The 21,186-nt window shown below is 43.6% G+C and overlaps 2 protein-coding genes across 19 annotated transcripts in view; both read left to right on the plus strand.

The window, feature by feature from the left end:
- The window catches only part of LOC120412548 (disco-interacting protein 2), a 209,772-nt gene extending 200,505 nt beyond the window's left edge, over positions 1–9,267 (plus strand). For 14 of the 16 annotated variants that reach the window (XM_052707685.1, XM_052707686.1, XM_052707681.1 and 11 more), the window contains 12 exons: positions 716–1,671; positions 1,730–1,866; positions 1,928–2,486; positions 4,045–4,250; positions 5,098–5,563; positions 5,629–5,719; positions 5,781–5,943; positions 6,005–6,502; positions 6,567–6,803; positions 6,867–6,989; positions 7,056–7,287; positions 8,981–9,267. In XM_052707685.1, coding sequence (XP_052563645.1) covers positions 716–1,671; positions 1,730–1,866; positions 1,928–2,486; positions 4,045–4,250; positions 5,098–5,563; positions 5,629–5,719; positions 5,781–5,943; positions 6,005–6,502; positions 6,567–6,803; positions 6,867–6,989; positions 7,056–7,287; positions 8,981–9,084 — 3,772 coding nt within the window. In that variant the 3' untranslated portion in view covers positions 9,085–9,267. The remainder of the gene's footprint in view (positions 1–715; positions 1,672–1,729; positions 1,867–1,927; positions 2,487–4,044; positions 4,251–5,097; positions 5,564–5,628; positions 5,720–5,780; positions 5,944–6,004; positions 6,503–6,566; positions 6,804–6,866; positions 6,990–7,055; positions 7,288–8,980) is intronic. The other 2 variants (XM_052707676.1, XM_052707679.1) reach the window with 1 other exon arrangement.
- A 5,056-nt stretch (positions 9,268–14,323) lies between these two features.
- On the plus strand, positions 14,324–17,666 carry LOC120412562 (methyltransferase-like protein 22). 3 transcript variants are annotated; one of them, XM_039573065.2, is made up of 6 exons: positions 14,324–14,462; positions 15,973–16,161; positions 16,238–16,504; positions 16,573–16,758; positions 16,968–17,147; positions 17,216–17,666. In XM_039573065.2, exons 2-6 carry the CDS (start codon positions 16,089–16,091, stop codon positions 17,506–17,508), a joined length of 999 nt encoding a protein of 332 aa, XP_039428999.1. In that variant the 5' UTR covers positions 14,324–14,462; positions 15,973–16,088; the 3' UTR covers positions 17,509–17,666. The 3 variants fall into 3 exon arrangements, with proteins under 3 accessions (XP_039428999.1, XP_039429000.1, XP_039429001.1); XM_039573066.2 differs by lacking the exon at positions 14,324–14,462 and adding an exon at positions 14,721–14,857; XM_039573067.2 differs by lacking the exon at positions 14,324–14,462 and adding an exon at positions 15,616–15,845.
- The last annotated feature ends 3,520 nt before the right edge of the window (positions 17,667–21,186 follow it).

Raw genomic sequence — 21,186 nt, forward strand, 5'->3', positions numbered from 1 at the left:
CAATGTTACGGTGTAACAATGTTACGGTGTAACACTGTTACGCAGTAGTAGATTAAGGGTTGAACAGTATCATGGTGTAACAGAGCTCGCCGTTTAGCCTAACATTCTTTGATCAGGTTCAAGCCTGGTTCAAGCCAATGGTTCATTTTGGCTAGCCTCGCCTGGTTTGAACCAAATGAACCATGGCTCACGGCGCTCGTTGAGCCTGAGCCGACGATGCTTGCCGACGTGTAGAGTGAACCTGAACCAGAAAAATGAACCTAGCCTAGCCGATGGCTTAGGCTAGTGGGAACACTGCTTATATCCCACACTCGCAAAGACTCTACGAAAATGACAAATTGCTTTGTTCATAGGTTAGGTCCTAGACCTAGGTCATTCAAGGGTTCCCTAGATTTGAGATTTGTGTGTCCAGTACCGAAAAAATGAGGAGGTTTGCGACTTAGAGCATATTGGCACAGAGATTATCGGGAGCTAAGAATTTTCTCAGACAGCTGTCTTGTTAAGGCGGTAGGCAAGCAATACTTTACTTCAGGGAATCCTTGAAGTCCTAGGTTATTTCAAGGTGTAAATATTGGCTTGTTGCTTTGGTAAACCTTAAAAATCACAGTTGTTTCAAAACCAAATCAACTTTGTATCGATAACACAATTTAGAAACTATTTATAAAATAATTGAAAACGATTCGTACAAAGACTAACCTCCCCTTACTCCTTCCAGTTTCCTGACCGCGTGGTACGGTTGCATGTTCCGCGGCCTGGTCCCGCTGCCGATCGAGCTACCTCTGTCCAGTTCGGACTCGCCGCCCCAGCAGGTGGGCTTCCTGCTAAGTTCCTGCGGCGTGCAGGTCGCGCTCACCTCCGAGGCGTGCCTCAAGGGCCTGCCCAAATCGTCCACCGGCGAGGTGGCCAAGCTCAAGGGGTGGCCCCGGTTGCACTGGTTCGTGACCGAGCACCTGCCCAAGGTCCCGAAGGACTTCAACACGAACAATAACCGCATCAGCGACGACTCGACCGCCTACATCGAGTACACCACGGACAAGGAGGGCAGCGTGATGGGCGTCACGGTGACCCGCCAGTCGATGATCAACCACTGCCGGGCGCTGACCATGGCCTGTCACTACACTGAGGGGGAGACGATCGTGTGCGTGCTGGACTTTAAGCGGGAAGTTGGCCTCTGGCACAGCATCCTGACGTCGGTGCTGAACGGGATGCACGTGCTGTTCATTCCGTACGCACTGATGAAGCTCAAACCATCGTCGTGGATGCAGCTGATCACCAAGTACCGCGCCTCGTGCTGTCTGGTCAAGAGCCGCGATCTGCACTGGGGCCTGCTGGCGACCAAAGATCACAAGGAAATCTCGCTGGCGTCGCTCCGGATGCTGCTCGTCGCGGACGGTGCCAACCCGTGGTCGCTGTCCAGCTGTGACCAGTTCCTGAGCGTGTTCCAGTCCAAGGGGCTGCGAGCGGACGCGATCTGTCCGTGCGCGAGCAGCTCGGAGGTGTTTACGGTGTCGCTGCGACGACCGGGACGTTCCGCCGGAGGGTACAACCAGTCGGCTACGGGTCGCGGGGTGCTTTCGATGGCGGCTCTTTCGCATGGCGTCGTGCGGGTCGACAGTGAGGATTCGCTAACGTCGCTGACGCTGCAGGACTGCGGACAGGTTATGCCGAGTGGTGAGTTGGGCGGCAGGTTGGGATGGCTTGTTGAACTGTTCTAATAATTCTTTTGCAGCTACAATGGTTGTGGTGAACGCCGAAGGTCCTCCGGTGCTATGCAAGACCGATCAGGTTGGTGAAATCTGCGTCACGTCCGGATCTACCGGGACAACCTACTACGGCTTGGACGGTATGACGAACTCTACGTTCAAGGTTTGTATTGATTCGACTGTCGAAAAAGGTCAGAATCTCACTGTCCTTTATCCTACCCTAGGTCCTAGCGCTCAACGAGGCCCCACCGGCCAAGGAGGGTGAAGTGCAAACCCTTGGCAAGCCAATCAGCGAAGAGATGTACGTGCGCAGTGGACTGCTCGGCTTCCTGGGTCCGGGCGGTCTGGTGTTTGTGTGCGGATCCCGCGACGGATTGATGACCGTTACGGGTCGCAAGCACAACGCCGACGACATCATCGCTACGGTGCTCGCGGTCGAACCGATGCGCTTCATCTACCGTGGCCGCATTGCCGTGTTCAGCATCAAGGTGCTCCGAGACGAGCGGGTCTGCGTGATCGCCGAACAGCGACCGGACTGCTCCGAGGAGGAGTCCTTCCAGTGGATGTCCCGGGTGCTGCAAGCGGTAGACTCGATCCACCAGGTCGGCATCTACTGTCTGGCGCTAGTTCCTCCGAACCATCTTCCGAAAACACCCCTCGGAGGAATCCACCTGACCGAGGCACGGCGGCGGTTCCTCGAAGGATCGCTCCATCCGGCGAACGTGCTCATGTGTCCGCACACGTGCGTCACGAACCTGCCCAAGCCGAGGGAACTTCACCACGGTATGTAGAGCTCCAGCGTGGCGTGTGAATGCTACCCATCAAATGCACCCCCGATATTATGTGTTTCCATTTCGTTTTGTGTTTTCTTGGTTTGGCTTCGTTCGCGAGAACGACTGTAACCGCTTGCTTCCGTTTGTAGAGTAGAGCACATGTGGATTTTCGTTGTTTTCACCGCAAAAACTAACACCGGTGCCGGGGGATTCCTTTCAAGGGTGTGTGTTTTCTTCATTTTTGTTTAAATGTGACCTTAAAAAATGATAAAAAAAAATGTTTACTATTTACAAAATTACATTTTTTTAATTTCCTCTTTGGATCTTTCCGAGTGGCAAAAACTCTATCAAATATCTACATTTTTTATGCAAAAAAAAAACAAAGGAGAATAAAGAGAGGGTGAAAGATAAAAAAAATGAAATTTTGCAAGAAAGAGCATAAAAACACCTTTCGTTTCTCTCGATTCGAGAAATCGAGAGAGTAACTCTCTTGCTCACTGTCTTATCCAGTGGAACAAGACTCTCTCTCTCTCTCTCTCTCTCTCTCTCTCTCTCTCTCTCTCTCTCTCTCTCTCTCTCTCTCTCTCTCTCTCTCTCTCTCTCTCTCTCTCTCTCTCTATCTTTCTCTCTCTCTCTCTCTCTCTCTTTCTAAAAAAGTGATGATTTCTGTTCTAGTCATTTGTTTTGGTCAGGACCTGTTTCAAAGCCAATATTCATAAAGAATTGCTTTTAAACAATCCCCAAAATTTTTGTAAACTTCTATTTTTATGTTTTTTCTGCACCTCTTGAAACGAATCTTGTTGTGCCCAAGCAAAATCAAATGCAACGTTTGGCTTTAGTTTGTTCTCGGACTCGCACCTTTTTACTAACTGTATTTGTCTTACCCGAATCGGCTGTACTAATTGACATATTATTCGTTTCCATTAATTTCGTAATCTTTCATTTCCTCAAAATTAATATCATTGTTTTTCTCTCTTAATTTTCTTTTTAAATGCTGCTCTGCTCCTCACAAATACTAAAAAAAAAATCAAAATCTGCAAAACCGACACGTGTGTTTTGACGCAAATAACGTAAAATAATTTTCGAAACAAACAAAAAAAATCTAAAATGGTTCCACATCTCATCGTCACGACCACGACCCGCGTCGTCACCATTACCATCACCGATTGGCCGATTAACACCCTCATCAACATCCCCAAACCACCGTCATCATCGCCTAAAACTGTTTGGTTCTGGTATTCTTGCAAACTGTGAATAATAACCCTCAAAATGATAACAATTTTCACCTCATCGTTATAATTTTAAATCCACTTCAAATTTTAAAACCATCACCAATTATTTAAACCAACAACACTGCCAAAAACACTAAATTTCTCAACACTCACAATCACCCACACAAAAAAAAACACTTCACGCCACCTTCTTCACACACGCTCACACATTTCACCCGCCAAAAAAAAATCACATTTCAAACTAAAAAAAAAATAACCACCCGTCTAACACCTCACCTCACCAACCCAACGTCGCAAAAACCCGCCAAATCCCGAACCGAACCAAACTAAATTCAGGTTCTATCCAACAACTTCAAATTTCCGGCACCACCCCGTCGTCGTCGACGTCGATCAATACGGCCGGCACTGGCACTGGTGGTCCGGGTCCTGCAGACGCGTCCGTCGGGCCGGCGTCGGTGATGGTCGGCAATCTGGTGCAGGGCAACCGGCTCGCTTCGGCCCAGGGCCGGGACATCGGACTGGCGGACGACAACGAGCGGAAGGTAAGTTACAAGCGAAATTGGGAGAATTAATTACGGCTCAAATACGGACTTCAGCGATGATGCAGGATATTACTTTGGAAAACTTGAAGTGTTTCCTCAGTAACTTAGTTGTCTGTGTAGTAAACCGTTTCGAGAAGTTTCTCGCCGCGGACAAATGTACGGCAAATCTGCCGCTGCAGCGTTTCGCTTTTGTCTTCTGGACTTCATCGGAGAATCCCCGTTGCCACTTAAAACGTTTCGGTTTTAGTAGGAATTGATTCGGATTTATGTAGAGAGACCGCGCCAGCAGGTCGTAGTTGTTTTTATTCTTGCTCTGAATTCGCTGTTCACTCGTGAGGAGTGAGAATCTTTTGACAAGTGTCATCGCCTTAAGGGTCGTATTCAACATTTACTTTTGTAAACAGAGAGTGGCTGTATTTAGTCGGCAACCACCGCAAACGTCAAACCATACAAATTTGTTGCCGGATCTTTTTCCGAAACATCTTTCCGCTATCAATGCAGGGGTGCTTTGTCAGTTCGACAACTTACTTTTTCAAGAATAAAAACAAACTTCCCGTCATAAAACTGTTTATATCACCAACCGTCTGTTTCGCTAAATTAAGAAATCAAGTCAAGCGAACGTCCAAAATTATTGTTGACAGAACGAGCCCGTTGGGCTTGCTGCGTTCTTTTTGCTGAGAGGGCTACTGCGATGAACGCCTCTCTGAGAATTTTCAATGACAGATGGTGTACACTCAAAATTTGTTTTACCTAAATTCGCGTTGCGTTTGAGTTTAAAATGATTAACTTTAAACCGTAATCAAAATTGCGGTTGAGTTGCTGAACATAATAACCCCATTTCCCGCAGCACCAACTCATCACGGGCGTGCTCCGATGGCGGGCCAACTCCTCGCCCGACCACGTGCTCTACACGCTGCTCAACTCGAAGGGTGCGGTCGCCAAGACGCTGACCTGCTCGGAGCTGCACAAGCGCGCCGAAAAGATCGCCGCCCTGCTGCAGGAGCGCGGCAAGGTGAACCCGGGCGACCACGTGGCGCTCATCTTCCCGCCCGGGCTGGACCTGATCTGCGCCTTCTACGGGTGTCTGTACCTGGGCGCGATCCCGGTCACGATACGACCACCCCACCCGCAGAACCTCATCACCACCCTGCCCACCGTGCGGATGATCGTGGACGTGAGCAAGAGCAACATCGTCCTCTCGATCCAGAGCATCATCAAGCTGCTCAAGTCGCGCGAGGCGGCCACCTCGATCGACCCCAAGAGCTGGCCCCTCATCCTGGACATCGAGGACAACCCGAAGCGGAAGCTAGCTGGTAAGGAAGCTTAGTTTTTTGGGTGAAGATCGCGCAAGATCTGATCAACGCTCTTCTCGTTACAGCCATTGCCAACAGTACCCTGGATTCGACCGCCTATCTGGACTTTAGTGTCTCGACCTGTGGACGGTTGAGCGGAGTCATCATTACACATCGGTTTGTTGATTGCGCTCTGGTTTCGCTTATTGGTTCTGTCTTAACGATCATTCTTCAACAGATCTCTGTCGAGCTTGTGTGCCAGCTTGAAACTAGCCTGTGAATTGTACCCTAGTCGCCACGTCGCCCTCTGTCTGGACCCGTACTGCGGGCTGGGCTTCTCGATGTGGACACTGATCAGCGTGTACAGCGGCCATCACTCGATCCTGATAGCACCGTACGAGGTAGGTTGAACGGTCTGAAGATCTTGATTGAGAGGGTTCTACATCGATCTTCCCTTTGCAGGTCGAAGCCAACCCGAGCTTGTGGCTGAGTACGCTATCGCAGTACCGCGTGCGGGACACGTTCTGCTCGTACGGAGTGATCGAGCTGTGCACGAAGGCGCTGAGCAATTCGATCCAGATGCTCAAGCAGCGCAACGTCAACCTGGGTTGTGTGCGGACGTGCGTCGTGGTCGCCGAGGAGCGACCCCGCGTCCAGCTGACGCAACAGTTCTGCAAACTGTTCCAGGCGTTGGGACTGAACACGCGCTGCGTGTCCACCTCGTTCGGATGTCGCGTCAACCCGGCGATCTGCGTGCAAGGTGCTAGCTCGGCCGAGAGCGCTCAGGTTTACGTGGATCTGCGGGCACTCCGTAACAACCGGGTCGCGCTGGTTGAGCGAGGTGCTCCGAACTCGCTGTGTTTGGTCGAGTCCGGCAAGCTGCTGCCGGGCGTGAAGGTCATCATCGCCAATCCGGACTCCAAGGGTCAGTGCGGTGATTCCCATTTGGGAGAGATTTGGGTAAGTCTCAAGTCTGACTTCTTCCGACCTGTTTAACCAACAACTCCCCCCGTTCCACCATCAGGTACAATCGCCCCACAACTCGAACGGCTACTTCACGATCTACGGCGACGAGACGGACTACAACGACCACTTCACGGCCAAGCTCGTCACCGGGTGCAGCATCAGCGAGTCGTGGGCCCGCACCGGCTATCTGGGCTTCCTGCGGCGCACCGAGTGCTCCCAGGCCGGCTCGATACTGGACGAGACGACGCCGAGCATCGCGAGCCGCGACTCGGACACCGAGTCGATCCACTCTCAGGTAATTGGCTCGAGACTCCCGACACGATCAAGCTCATTCAATCCAATCCTCACTAATTCACAGGGTCACAACACGCTCAACTCCACGACGAGCTCGAACGCGGCCAACACCACAATCGCCGCCGGCGTCAGCGGAAACGATCAGGAGTTGCACGACGCGGTCTACATTGTGGGCGCTTTGGATGAGGTACTACCAAGAAGATCTTCAACCCAACCCTTTTCCTAACCCCACTCCCCTCTTCTCTTTCCCAAGGTCATCACCCTGCGGGGCATGTACTACCATCCGATCGACATCGAGAACTCGGTGCTGCGGTGCCACAAGAAGATCGCCGAGTGTGCGGTGTTTACGTGGACGAACCTGCTCGTGGTGGTGGTCGAGCTGGACGGCAACGAGTCGGAGGCGCTCGATCTGGTGCCGCTGGTGACGAACACGGTGCTCGAGGAGCACCAGCTTATTGTCGGGGTGGTCGTGGTGGTGGATCCGGGTAAGTGGATTGTTAGGAGTATGTGGTTACAGTCACAGTGGTTTCACGCAAACCATCGATTGCTATACATCAAAAGCTTCGTTTTTGCACCAGGAACAATAATCCGATTAAAAATTGCACTGCACGGACCAGTGGCCGGAGTACAGGCCACCGGAAGACCCGGATTTTTGGAATTAGTATCAGATTTATCTGATTTGCATTCTTCTACCGACAAAAGTCATGCAAAACAATCCTAGAATAATATTAAATACCATAGGCCCCATTAGAACCGGTTCCACCAATCTCCAGTTTTTTTTTTTTCATTTTTAGTTTCACATAAACATAAAATTTCACGGGATTTCGCGGAAAAAGCCAAACTTCACGGATTTGACACTGTCCGCGAAATCGTGAAATTTCACTAACCCTAAATATCGTGTTTTCATGAGATCAAGATTTTTTTGCGACAACATTTAAATTGCAAAACATTTAATTAGAGTTGAAAATCAAATTTGAACAAAAAGTAACCTCTTTAAAAATTTTACTCCTCTTTCTTTATGTTTTTCTTGTTTATTTTTAGTATTTTATTTTACATTTATCGTGTTAAGTTTGTGTTTGTTTTTTTTTGGTAGTATTTGACCTATTCTTCCACCTAATATAATTACATTTTTGTGTATCTATTTTTTCATTTTTTCAATTTTTTGCTTGTTTTTCACATTTTCTGCTATAAAATGGCACCATAATCATTTAAATTTAAAAAAATGCGAACACTACAAAAATTACTGCATACTTCTCTGTACCTAAAATATAGGAAATGTTAGTAAAAAAATACAGCCAAAGTTGAAATACATTTATTAAAATATTTTCAAAGTTACACAAAAAAAAATAAGCTTCTAACCCTAAAATTTTGTAAAATTTTAAGAGTTCTTCTTTCCAATGCATTTTAAAGATCAAAAAAATTGGTTGAAAATTGAATTTTTGGTGATTTTTTAGATCGAAGCCCGCCTAGAGGTGCCACAAATTGTAGATGGTTGATCCAGGTCTCCTTTTGAAGAAAATTTGACGTAGAAGCAAGTAAAGGAGGTATTAGACTATGACGAACAAACAAACTCTTACATGTCCGTGTTTGACAGTACTCGCAAATACATCAATACGTATGCAGGCTGACGATTCTGCAAACGAACAAAGCAGGCAAACTGCCAAAAAGTGCAAGTTTGTCTGTTTGTTGTCATAGTCTAATGCCTCCTTTACTGCCAAACTATCAAGGAGCCACTACACTACCGCAAACAAACAAGCAAACTCACACTTTTTCGTGTTTGACAGTTTGCTAAACTCGCAAACAAGGGAAAGTGTATGCAGGCTAACGTTTTTCAAACAAATCCAAGCAAACGAACATAGCATGCAACTTTCAAAAAGTGCGAGCTTGTTTGTTTGTTGTCATAGTCTAATGCCTCCTTTACATGGCCCATTTTTAGATTAATCTTGTTACTTCCGTGTAAGACGTTATTCAACGTCGAAAATAATCTACAAATTTTAACTAGACAACATTCCATTTACGAATGCAAAAGCTGGAGAAAACAGTAACATCACAAGCCCTACGTTGGATGCGCAAATTGCAGTACAAACCAAACAGCGAACTTTCGAGGCTATGCCGTGCTGAGAGCGCTCCTGACATCACATCATTCGCTCACGTTTTTCCACTCTTTTCAACTTCCAGGGGTGGTTCCCATCAACAGCCGGGGCGAAAAGCAGCGGATGCACCTCCGGGATGGCTTCCTCGCGGACCAGCTGGACCCGATCTACGTTGCGTACAACATGTAAACTGGCCCCCCCACCCACAGTTAAATAACGTGGCCAAGCTAAAGCGAAAGCGTGTGATCCGTGCCTCCTTACTTGTTAGCCTTTTTAGGGTGATGCTGTCTTTTGAGGCAGCGTGTGATATAAACAAAAAGAGAGAGAAAGAGAGCGAGAGGAAACATCAACGCACATCACGAAACAAACAAAAACTAAAACACACTCAAATGAATAAGCGAACAAACAAACAAAACGTTGTTAAATAATGGTCGAGGAACGTACGTGGCAGGAGGAAAAGCATTGCTCAGAAGCTGCAGAATTGGATTTTGAAACGCGCCAGGTTTTCGTTTCTCACTAGTGAGAATCGGTTTTACTTGAATACTACTGTACATATTTTGTATATCGTTTGGACAAATAAATATATATATTTTCACTTGCAGTAACGAATAATTGGAATTAAATTCGGTAGTGATTTTGTGTACTCTCGTTGATTGAACCGCAATTTATGAGCTTACTTCTTCTCCAGGAGAGAGCTGATTCAAAGAAACATTGCAATCCACTGACTGTGTAAAGCTGAAGCTAAATGTAGAAATTTGTAGATTTATCTCTTTTGCACAAACGTTTTAATCGGTTCAGAATGACGATCAATTTCAGTATTTGGTTTTTATTGCTTATATTTTGTGTAAAATTCGTTTTCGGTTTGCTCTTGCACGTAAGAAAAAAATCGATAGAATAGTAAGTAATCGATAAATTGTTGATTTTACTTTCATAATCTAGTCTCTTTTGATTTGTTTTTGTATATTATTATCGCGAGCGCCGTCAAATCGGCCGGCTCGTTTGAAATAAGTTTAAAACTATGTAATTCGAGTTTTAGTTGTGATTATTATCTTAATTTGTAAAGTATACTTTTTAACCTACTGTAACCTATCGGATCTCTGTTCCTTAAGAGCGATTCTAAAAAGCAAAAAAAAAACGCGCGAATAATTCATCGTCATTCCTTCCAAAACAGTCGTAGACAAAGCCCAACCCATTCTCCTCCCCTTTTAAGCAGCACTCTCCAGAAAAATAACTTCCAGTGAACACGATGCGAAAAAACAAGCTAACAACTAGTTTCCGGACGTAATTTAATCTGCATTAGCAATTTACTACTGAACATAATAATCGTATTCATTACACGCAACACATACAAACTCTTTCTTCTTCTGATTAGAGGAATTCATAAGTAAAAAAAATCAGACAAACAGTGGAGGTCAAATACTTTTTTGTATATTTAACTAAATAAAAGGTAAAATCAGTGAAACTTGAATGCTAATTTTAAGATTGAGGATTAGTCTAAGCTTCGAACTGCTCTGTTATCGGAGAACGTGAACCGTATAAAAATAAAAGAAGAAAAATCCAGCAAGTCACAACACACACATGGAAAGGAATTAGACAATTAGTTGATTACAACCTTGATAATGTTTCGCGTTTTTCTCTCTAATCTATACAAATAAATATACAAAAAAAAAGCAACACATGTATGCAAACAAAACAATTACGTATACACAAATACACAACAACACAAACACACTTACTACTTACAATTACAAATTATGAAAAAAGCAAAGGCCAACGAATCGTAAAGTTTGTTAGAGTGAGCGAGAGTGAACAACCCCGACAACACAATTGTAGAGAACGCAAGCAAATAAAAGTGTATGAACATATAAGAAATAAAAACAAAATCATGTTTACAATCTATTTTTTCCTCAAAATTGGCAACTAAATCAACTAAAAAAATTACCTTAAAAATTAGAAACAACCGAACGATTTAAAACACAAACACACACTTAATGACCCTGTCCGAATTTTACAAAGAAGAAAAGTCGCACTGTTTAGTGGAACAGTGCGCACTTTGCAAACGTTTAGTAGATATTACGATAACAACAGACCTACACACACGGTGACAATGCTAACTGAACACAGAAAGCCCCCCTCCCCTCCTACATTTGTAATTCTCTTAGTGAAGAAAACGAAACAGCAGAACAAGTTTGAAGTAAATATTTAATTTAGGAAATAAATGTATTTAGAAAAAAGAATGGTGCGTTCTGGGAATTGATCGATCCGAAAAAGTCCATTAGTTGAAATCCATTTCTGCAAACAAATAAGTTTTGTTGTTTTTCCATACAGGTGCTTCCAAAATCTCGACATTGGAGACGGCGAATTTTATCTTCACACAATCTATTCCGCGCACGTAGGGACAGGGAGATTTGATGATGTTCCACTTTTTAAAGGGGGCAAGGGAAATTCTACACGAAATCCTCAAGTGGAGTTCGAGATCCATGTGTAAATTGTGAATTGCTATGAAATGACGAAATTAAATATTTTGTCTATCAACTGTAAGATTTATTATCTATTTCAATAGCAATTTTTTTGTAATGCGACTTCTAGCTGGTTATTCGACTGACCGCTCGCAATTTCAGCCAACATATTCAGCAGGGACTCTGACGACTCGAGCTCGGCCCAGTCAAATCAACCCGAATGAATGAATGAATAATTCTCATACCCGCCGGCAGCTTGGTCCAGTTCAGAGGTGTTCGCTTGATCAAACAGTTCGTCATCTTATGTTCAGTAATCTGTACACCCACGTACATAGGGGAACTATACCAAGAACTATACCCTTTTTCAGCCTGTTTCTATTATCGGCCTATCAGTACTTTGATCATGAATTACAGCTTTCATAAAGTGTTTTTGACTGTTCCAAAGTAATGAATAGCTCAACTAAAAGTGAGCAAGCAACTCTCCATTGTTGATACATCTGAAAATGTTGATTTAATAGCGGAAAACGGCTAAAGTGATGAGAATTGGGTATATTTCTCCTATATATTTTTTTACGAATTTTGTTGGTGCTTAAATTAAAAGAATTTTCCCATCCCATCGCCAAAGCAACAGAAATTTGTAACGGGTATAGGGACACATCACACAGACGCCCTTGTTTAACTGTCACGACATTAAGAGTACGAGATATCGCAAAATTAAATACTACCCATAACCGAACCTTCAACAGAGTGCCGGCAATCGAACACTCACAGCGAACGACCGGGGTAGTACCCTACCGCGTATTTAGTTATATTGGTGTGGTTTGATTTTGGTGGCGTGTGTGTAGGCTAGAGTAAGTGAAAGAATATTTGTATAAATAAAGAAACGGGACAAACATTCAATATTACGATTTTTTGAAATGTTAGTCTTGGTTTAAAAATTTTGAAAATATTTTTTTCGAAGGGATCGGAAAATTTCACGAATGTTTCATGTTTTAACATTGAAAATCGGACCATTAGTTGCTGAGATATCGACATTAGAAAATGGTGTGTTGTTTGGGTGAGACTTAGAAAACATCAACTTTCCTGTTTTTAAACCTTTGCCTGGCAATATCTCAGCAACTAAGGGTCGAAGGTGGGCAAACATGTGCACTAATTTAAAAAAATGAAAAACTGCGACTATTTTCAAGAAAGTCAACTAAAAATGGATTAAACTTGAAAACGGTGCACTTTATCAAAATTTCACTAAAGTACTTTTTAATTGCAAATTTGATTTAATATCGAAAAATGAAGTTGACAAATTTTTGCGACCATTTTTTCGATTTGTTGAAAAAATCAGTATTGATTCAAACATTCATAACTCGCACAATTTTTTTGCACAGCATAGAAATTTCTGAAAAGTTGGCATTTGATGTCCTCTAAAACATACCAAAAAATAAAAAAAATAAAAATAGTGTTTTTTTGCAAATCAAGTTTTAGTGACAAAAAGTTAAATTAAAAATCACCAAAAAAAATTTCACCGTGTATCACTTTTTTCCAGTGTTGTCCATATCTTGTCCATATCCATACCTACAATTTTGCCGAAGACACCAAATCGATCAAAAATTCCTTCAGAAGATACAGATTTTTGAATTTTCACATATCATTTTTGTATGGACAGCTGCCAAATTTGTATGGAAAATTATATGGACAAACACGGACAAACGCGCGCGTATAGGTCCCCAAAACCAAAGCTAAAAACTGGATTCGCCACCTACATTCGAGTAGAAGAACTTTGGTGCAAGGTTACGTATACGTTTTTGCGCAATAAGTGCAAAGGGGAGTGAAAACTATTTAAAGGTTTTTTAAAAGAAAATTGATATTTTGGAATAAAATATAGTTAACAGGAGGTAAGAAATAAAAAGTTCTATCGACTGACTTTTTGATTTTTTTTGCTAAGTTGCATTTTTCATTGAAAATTCTGAGATCCGGATTGAAAACGCGAGAATGAGGTTAGATTGCTGATTTTGAAAATCATTCCAATTATCATTTTCAAGCAGAGCTTTGCTTTTATGGTAGAAGTGACTTTAAAAAATATTTGTCCACTTGAATAATCTACATTCTCAATTGATTAGTTCGGTTTTGCTAGATTAAAACATTCCCTTATTTTGAATCGGATAGTGAACAGGTTAAATCGGCCAGCACAAAAATATTTTCGTTTACATCAATTAAGCTATTTATTTCTTACCTGAAAATGGTATAATTTGCTGTTAATGTCGATTTTATGAAGAAATAAAACAATTTCAAATTCCAAACCAATTTACTCGTTGTAGGATATAATGAAAACATCACCCCAAGTTTCAGCGCCCTCTAGTGGAGGGTAATTTTGACGTTTGATTGCCTATTCCGAGGACTGTTTTGAAACCGCGCGGGTTCACTTGATTGCGAACAAAATGGAGTTCTATACCCACGAGAAACGAGGCGAGAGGCAACTCCGCGTTGTTGTCAGAGGACTTCTACCGGCTTCACCTGAATATGTCAAAAAGAACTTAAGGAATCGCACTACCTCGATGCTGTAGAGCTGCACGCCATCAAGAGGAGTTGAAAGTGAGTTCGTTTCTTCGGAGCAAACCCCTTACATTGTAACGTTCCCCAAGGGGTACACCAACCTAAAGCAGCTGAAGGAGCTATTAAACTACGGCAAACAAACAAACTCGCACTTTTTGACCGTTTGCCAGTTTGCCTACTTTTTTTGTTTGCCTGGATTTGTTTGTACAAAAGGTCAGCCTATCTATCTACCTTTAATAGGTTACTTCCACCCTTTTTTCAAGTTTACCGGTAGTAACCATTTGCAAAAGGGTAACTACGGGACACTGGCACGCTTAAATCGGTTCGACACAATCGAATTTGGATTTGATTTGAACCAAAAACAAAACATGAATCAACCTAAAATGCCACTGCCTTCACTAATACAAAGACGGGACGAAACATGCTAACCTATTCGTAATCATGCTAGCGCTCAGTTTGTTTTGTTCGAAAATATTTGTTTACGTTTTGCCAGTATCAATCAGCAGTTCTTTGTGTAATAGAATCTCACAAAATTAAACACTATTTTTAAACGCAGCTTGAGAAGTAAGTCATGCGACAGTTCTATTTTTAATTCACTCCCTCCTGTTAATTATAAGATTAATTGGAGCTTCACATTTCAATGAGTAATTTGAAGCCAACATGGAACTGCTCATTCATTAATCAAAATATAATTAGCATAAATAGTTTTGATGCGACTCATTTCCATCGTAAATAGCCGGTCACGTGCCCTCCCTCACGCGAAAGTGAAAGTCTTTCCCTGTACGCTAGACGGGATCGACCCACACAAGACACACCGAATGTTTATTTTTGGTTCTAATTTTAACCGCCCCGCCAGCCAAAATTTCGTCTGCTGCGGATTGATCGTAGTTTAATAGATGACAGCGCGGCGCTCTGATGGCGATAGTTTGCGCGTCGGATGGTGCGGAAATTCTTTCACGGTTAGTCTACGCCCAACGACGCCGATAATAGTGGGAGCACCACCTGCTACCTACTTGTTGCGACGATCGTTGAACTTGAACTTTTGGTGTTAAATTCTTCGGGTGTCGTGCATGTCACCGCCAACATGTGTTTACGAATTTGAAAACAGTGTCGTTGTTAGCAAAATTGAAGCAGTTGGTAGCGTTTTGGAATCATGGTTTCGAAATCGAAAACGTTGTTTGCATTTTTGTCAAGGATTTTCAAGGAAATATCTTCATAACTTTATCAAATGTTAGCTTTTTGATAATAAACTATGAAACTTAACGATCAAGTAGATTTCATTTAAAACGGAGTCCAAAAGCTGAAAGTTGTTTATTCTCAGAGATGGAAACTTATTTTTAGAGTTTCTAGCAAATGGGGGACAAAACTCTGAAAATAAAAGTCTAATGTTTGCTAAATTTTCACCTCACCAGCATCATTCGTCACAGCTGTCCGTTCTCTTTGTGTGAAAAAAGAGGATTATTTTTAACAACAGCTGTTTAAAAACATTTAGCACAGCAGTGCAGCATGCTTGTGCACCTTGACCAGACGCAACATATTTTGAATGAGCGTGAATGCATCGCACACGATCGTGAATGTTTACTCACGAGTGAAAAAGCGTGCTTGGTCGCGTGGATCACAAGCTGCGACAAATAAAACTAGCTTATTTATATAAAAAAAACAACACATCGCTCGTTTGCGCTCTTTTGTTGTACCCATGTACGAACTCTCGGACGCGTGATCCATCTTACAGATTTTGTTTATCACAGATAAACAGACGGTACTCCTCATTAGGTATGTTAAAGTCATTATACTAGCGCAACCTAGTGAGTGTTTGGCAAAACAAATTAAAACCATCGTGATGCGCTGTCTTAGCCTATGATGTCAAATCACCACTATTTGATTTGAGTTTTGGCTGAACTATAATTTGAATTCAACCTGACCGTTTTGCTGGTCAATGTTTTGAAGGTAAAGTGTTTCGTCTACTTTTCTGTGGCTTATGTGGTGAAGATGATACCAAACCGAATGCAAGAAAAAAGAAACGACGCTTCTCTGGTTGCCAAATTTCTACGAGAACTTTTTTTTCCGGTTACAGACCAGACTGATGAGTGGTGCCGAACGGTCGTGATACGATAGCGCCCTGATTCGCGACTCGATTGAGTAGAAAATTTTGTTCGATATTGGATCGTTCCATCCCATCGTCGAAGGAAAATGTCTACCTTTGAGGTACAGTCGGAGCTGTACGAAGAAACGGATTTTGCCACCACGGACGCAGCAAACGGAAGTGAGTGCTATTTTCGGATTTACTTTTTTGCTTTGAAATCCTCAAACCATAACTTGCCATTTTTCTCTCCTTGTAGACAGCATATCTAAATTTACATTCGTCTATCCGAAGCGTTTAGAGGACAGGCGTAACAATTCAAACCAGTGGGAGAATGGCAAAAGCAATGATTCTGATTCGGATTGCGCTGAAAAGTATGCAAATGGTGGAAAATGTCTCAACGGTTCCACCAATTCAATCAACAAGGATCAAGATGAGTCGGAAAGTGTTACGGAAAACGGTGTGAGTCTCGACAAGGATGGTGATTTGATCCTGGAGCGGAAAACGAAAGGCGTTATTGAAATAGGTAACCCATGTAGTTACACTCTAAAAGTTCTTCACCAATATTTCATGCATTTCCAATATCCGTTCCAGAGCACTCGAAATCGACGAAACTTGATCTGGTTGGTTTGCAAATTTGGCGCGGTGCACTGCTGCTGGCTGATTACATTCTGCATTACGAGAAGCGGTTTAAAAATAGAAAAATCCTAGAGCTGGGATCCGGCGTTGGCTTAACCAGCATCGTGTCTAGTTTTTGCGCGCGCGAAGTTATCTGCACAGGTGAGCTGATTACGTGGTGCTTTCAAAATTGACAGCTGTTATTTCAAACTCTAACGTGTTACCTCAATGTTGAATGGCTTTGAACTGCATCTTTAACGAAATGCACATTCAAAGTTAATCAACAGTCAGGTATTGTAGCGTTGACAATGTTTTGGCACGTTAATTCAAACCTGATCATTTCGATACATACTGAATCCCCTTTTTCGCAGACATCAACATCGGTGGACTGTTGAAGCTGATTCAGGCCAACATCGATCGCAATGCACACCTGAAGGATCCAGACTGCAATGTGGTCGTTACGGAGCTCGACTTCAAAGTCAAGTATGAAGATTATTCCGAGTATCTTAAAACTCAACTGCAAGACGTTGAATATGTGATATGTGCTGATGGTGAGAAAAGTCAAAACCGAAAACTTCCCTACACAACAAAAACATATCTCCTTAAACATTTCTTCCAGTGATTTACGACGACGAGATCACAAACGCATTCGTGCTCGCCCTGGAGGGATTGCTGCTTGAGCTGCCCAAGCTAAAGGCGGTCTACATTGCGCTGGAGAAACGATATGTATTTACCGTGGAGGACATGGATTCGGTGGCGCCAAGCTACGAGCACTTTTTGCGCGTATTTTACCGACGGAACAATCGCTTTGGAATTGCGCGCTGGAAGTTGAAACAGGTGTCGACGAACTTTCCGCGCTACTTTGAGTACGAGAAGGTCAAGGATCTGGTGCTGTTGAAGATCTCAAATTGAGAACGGGAGGGTGAAATAAATTTTGTCCAAAACTTATAAGATGCGCTTTAATTTTAGATATTATTATAAAGATTGCAATGTTTTTAAAGTAACCGTTAACTAATCCGAAGCGAAGTTGCCGTTTTGATTATAACAATAATAAAAATACTGGAACAACATTTGAAAGGGGCGGTACGACACTGATCTTGTTGCCTTGTTAAAATGGGAAGAAGGCCGTAAGATCAATGTAGTATCGCCCCTTTTAAATGGTGCTCCCGAATAAAATAATGAATCGAAAACATAACTTATCCAAATTTGTCTGGAGAAACCATAGATGAATATTGTTGGAGCCAAATCTCCCAAGTGGATTCTGCGGATGGACCGTATTTTCGGGTCCTGTGTGATAAAACACGAGAGTATGGGTTTTTTTCATTTTATCTTGAGACAGGCGGGAAGATGCTCCTCAGGACACGCCGGGCACCGTTTTTGTAAGCATACAGAGCGGATTAGTTGATTCGGATTTCGCTACTACGAATGTCCGCTAATTCGAATGCTCGCTAATTCCAACATATTCTAATTAAAAGCACTCAACCATCAAAACCAGTTGTCAAACCAGGAGTTGGACACTCAGCACGCGGTGCGTGCACTGAGTTAAAACAGTCGCGCACACCTCCAGCACCCTCGCGCACCATCACGCACCTCACGCACCCATTTGGAGAAAAAAAATCTTAAAATCATGGCAACTTTGATGGCAACACTTCTAGAAACGTCATAATGATTTATGTTTACAAACAAACTTTGGGGTTTTTTTAACGTAACGAACACCCGGCGTTTGTGGAGGTCCTTGCGGAACGGAATGGTCCGGCATTCCGGAGTTTTCTGCAGACGTCACAGAAGCTGCTAAAGAACAGCTGAACGATTTTATGCAGAGAAAGGCCGGGATATTCACTGTTCATCTGCTGCCGGGGCTGCCCAAGAAGGCAAACGGTGTCCAGGGGATGTTGATTTCGCGATTTGCTTGGAACATGACGCAGATTGTACCCAGCGCCGGAAGCAGCCTTTCGCACCGAAGTCCAATCAGCGGCCATTCCGACACCACATTGGAGTTTGTTTTGCTCTGTCTGCGAAACGCCGTCACCCTCGAGGGCACCTTCGTCGATTTCCAATCTGCCGAACGCCCAAGAAACCCTAGCCATCGCTGACTTCCCCGAATCCCACCAAACTCTGGCAACAACGTAAGCTCTGGTCCATCTCGACCCGAAGCACATGGCCCACCGCAAGGGCGAGGACTTTGTTGTTTACCCGGGATCAAGAAAAGGCCAAGGTTTAAATGAAAGCCTGTTCCGTCCATATATTGACCCGGCTACCTTTCAGGTGCTTATTGAGGAGAAGGTGCCGAAAGGGCATTCTTCCAAGGTGATTCAACTGTGCATCTTCCGATTCCAACGAGCTCATTCCCATAAAAAACGAGACAAAACATTGAAAATGAGTCAAGATCCGGACATATCTTTGGATATTTTGATAAAAATGTTTTTTTTGTGACACAAAGCCGAAAACAGCTCGCAAAATCTCGAAAATCTTCATAGTAAAACATTGCTCACGGCAGATTTCAAATAAAACTTTTCGGTTTGGAAAAGGAAGGGAGTTTTTTGTAATTCATGTATGAAATATTTTTTTATTTAATAATTTATTTGTTCATTTCCTGTTTCCTGAAATTCTAACTACTTTTAAACAACTCGCTTGATTTAAGCTTGTGCTTCGTCGACGTCTGCAACTTGTGTATGCACAGCAGAATCGACGTCGGCGGCATCAAGTACGGCATCGAAACAAACCATAATTTATGACGACCCGATTCGACGATTTTCCTATCAGGAATCTCCACTCGCAGGTCGTCAAACCTTTATGCTGCTGGTTGCTTCTCCTCCGGGATCAGCGAAATGTTCAGCAAGAACAACTTTCTGAGTTGGCGGCGTGCCCTCGACCTTCCCCACCGATTCACGAGCAACTTGAACGTCCTGCGAATCTCCTCCGTGATCGCTGATCATTCCACTAATCCCACGTTCCGCCACCGGCGTCCCGCCTCAGAACACTACAATGAAAATTAAGTCAAAATCCTAAAATCTTCAAGAATTAACCGGCCAACCTACCAGCTTGACCAGCGCCGCAGGATTATCTGCATCTAGCCGAGCATCTCCGCCGAGCATCTCCGCAGGGAGTTACCACATTCTCGGAGTCCGACCGACACAGGAAGAGGCAAGGAAGTTTTGCAGGGTGCCTGAATCAAAACGCTCGGATGATGAACCCGTCCCGGTTACCACTGAAGAAGACAGCATGCGACTAGAGGACAGCATGTGGATGGAGTTGGCGCAGAACGGACGCAGAAGTAACCGACTTGCTCGCGATGACGTCTTCTCCGACGGTCTTCGAAACCGGTCAAAACAGCTGCTCGCGATTAGTTCATTATCCTTGCTGAAATTTACCGTCCTCCAACTAATCGGCCAGCAGGTGCTCGAACCGCTGCAGATGACCGTTCCGGAAGACATATCGCTGCACCGCTTTCATGGCCTCATCGTAAAACTGGACCATGTTTTGAGTCCTTCCTGGCTTTTTCCGTTCGAGAAAGCTTCGATTTTGACATTCTTCGATTTTGACATTTCAAAATGAAGTGGTGCCAGTTTGGCAGAGAAAATTCTATGACAGTTCCGCGCGTCAATTGAGTGCGCGCACACCGCCAGCACCATCGCGCACCCAATCGCACCATGAACACAAACGCTTGTTCAGAAAACCGTGTAGAGAGTCTAACCCCTTGGTAACGGACTTTTTTTAAACAATCAGAAAGCATGGTTACTACTTTTCGGATTCACCGCTAGAGGCGCCTTTGTGACAGCGTTTTCAAGTGACAGCCTTCATTTCCGGTGTTGTTTTGTTTATGTTATCTTTATGAGTACACGTGTGTTTGATGAGAGAGGGGGTTTTTCATAAAAGCATTCGCTTCGGGACATCATTTCATTTTTCTACGAACCATTTGTTTTCCCGTTGACTGTGAGCAGTGAACAGTCTGCAGTACCAGGAGGTGGCTCGAACTGATACAGAACCGGTGCAGTTGAAATGATTTTGCGTGGAAGCTAGCTGCTGTTGTCCACATCCGTTTTGACGAGTTGGTGTAATCCACCGAAGAACTTCACCTTCTCCTCAACTGTCTGGATTGCAAAGATTTTTGGTTTTTTGGTGTCTTGCACTGATCGTGCATGTTGGCCCCTGTTTATATGTACTTTCGTTCTTTAATATGTCCCCCAACCCCCCGAAATACAGACTGGACTTTTGTACTCCGACCCCATAACCATCTGTACAATTGTTAAGTAAATAATAATCTGCGGCTGAAGACACAACTCCATCGGTGGAAACCTTTACAGGAGTTCGGTTCGTAGAAAGCATCTGTTCACAATTTAGAATGCATTATATCCTCTCTTTTTTAAACCGCGCTTGGCGGTCAAATAGCTGCGAACGAACGTTCCGTCGACGAGGATGTGTTTTATGTTCCGACACGATGTCTGATTTGAATGTTTTGTTTTGACGTTGACAGTCTGTCACAGTTCACACACATACACATCAAAGCTCTGCTGTCATACATAAGAAGTGGTTTCTAGGAATAGCCAGTAGATGTCGCTAGTGAGCAAACTAAATTCAAATTTAAACTGG

The sequence above is a fragment of the Culex pipiens genome, chromosome 2, assembly GCF_016801865.2.
Source record: "Culex pipiens pallens isolate TS chromosome 2, TS_CPP_V2, whole genome shotgun sequence".
In the NCBI taxonomy this organism is placed as follows: domain Eukaryota; kingdom Metazoa; phylum Arthropoda; class Insecta; order Diptera; family Culicidae; genus Culex; species Culex pipiens.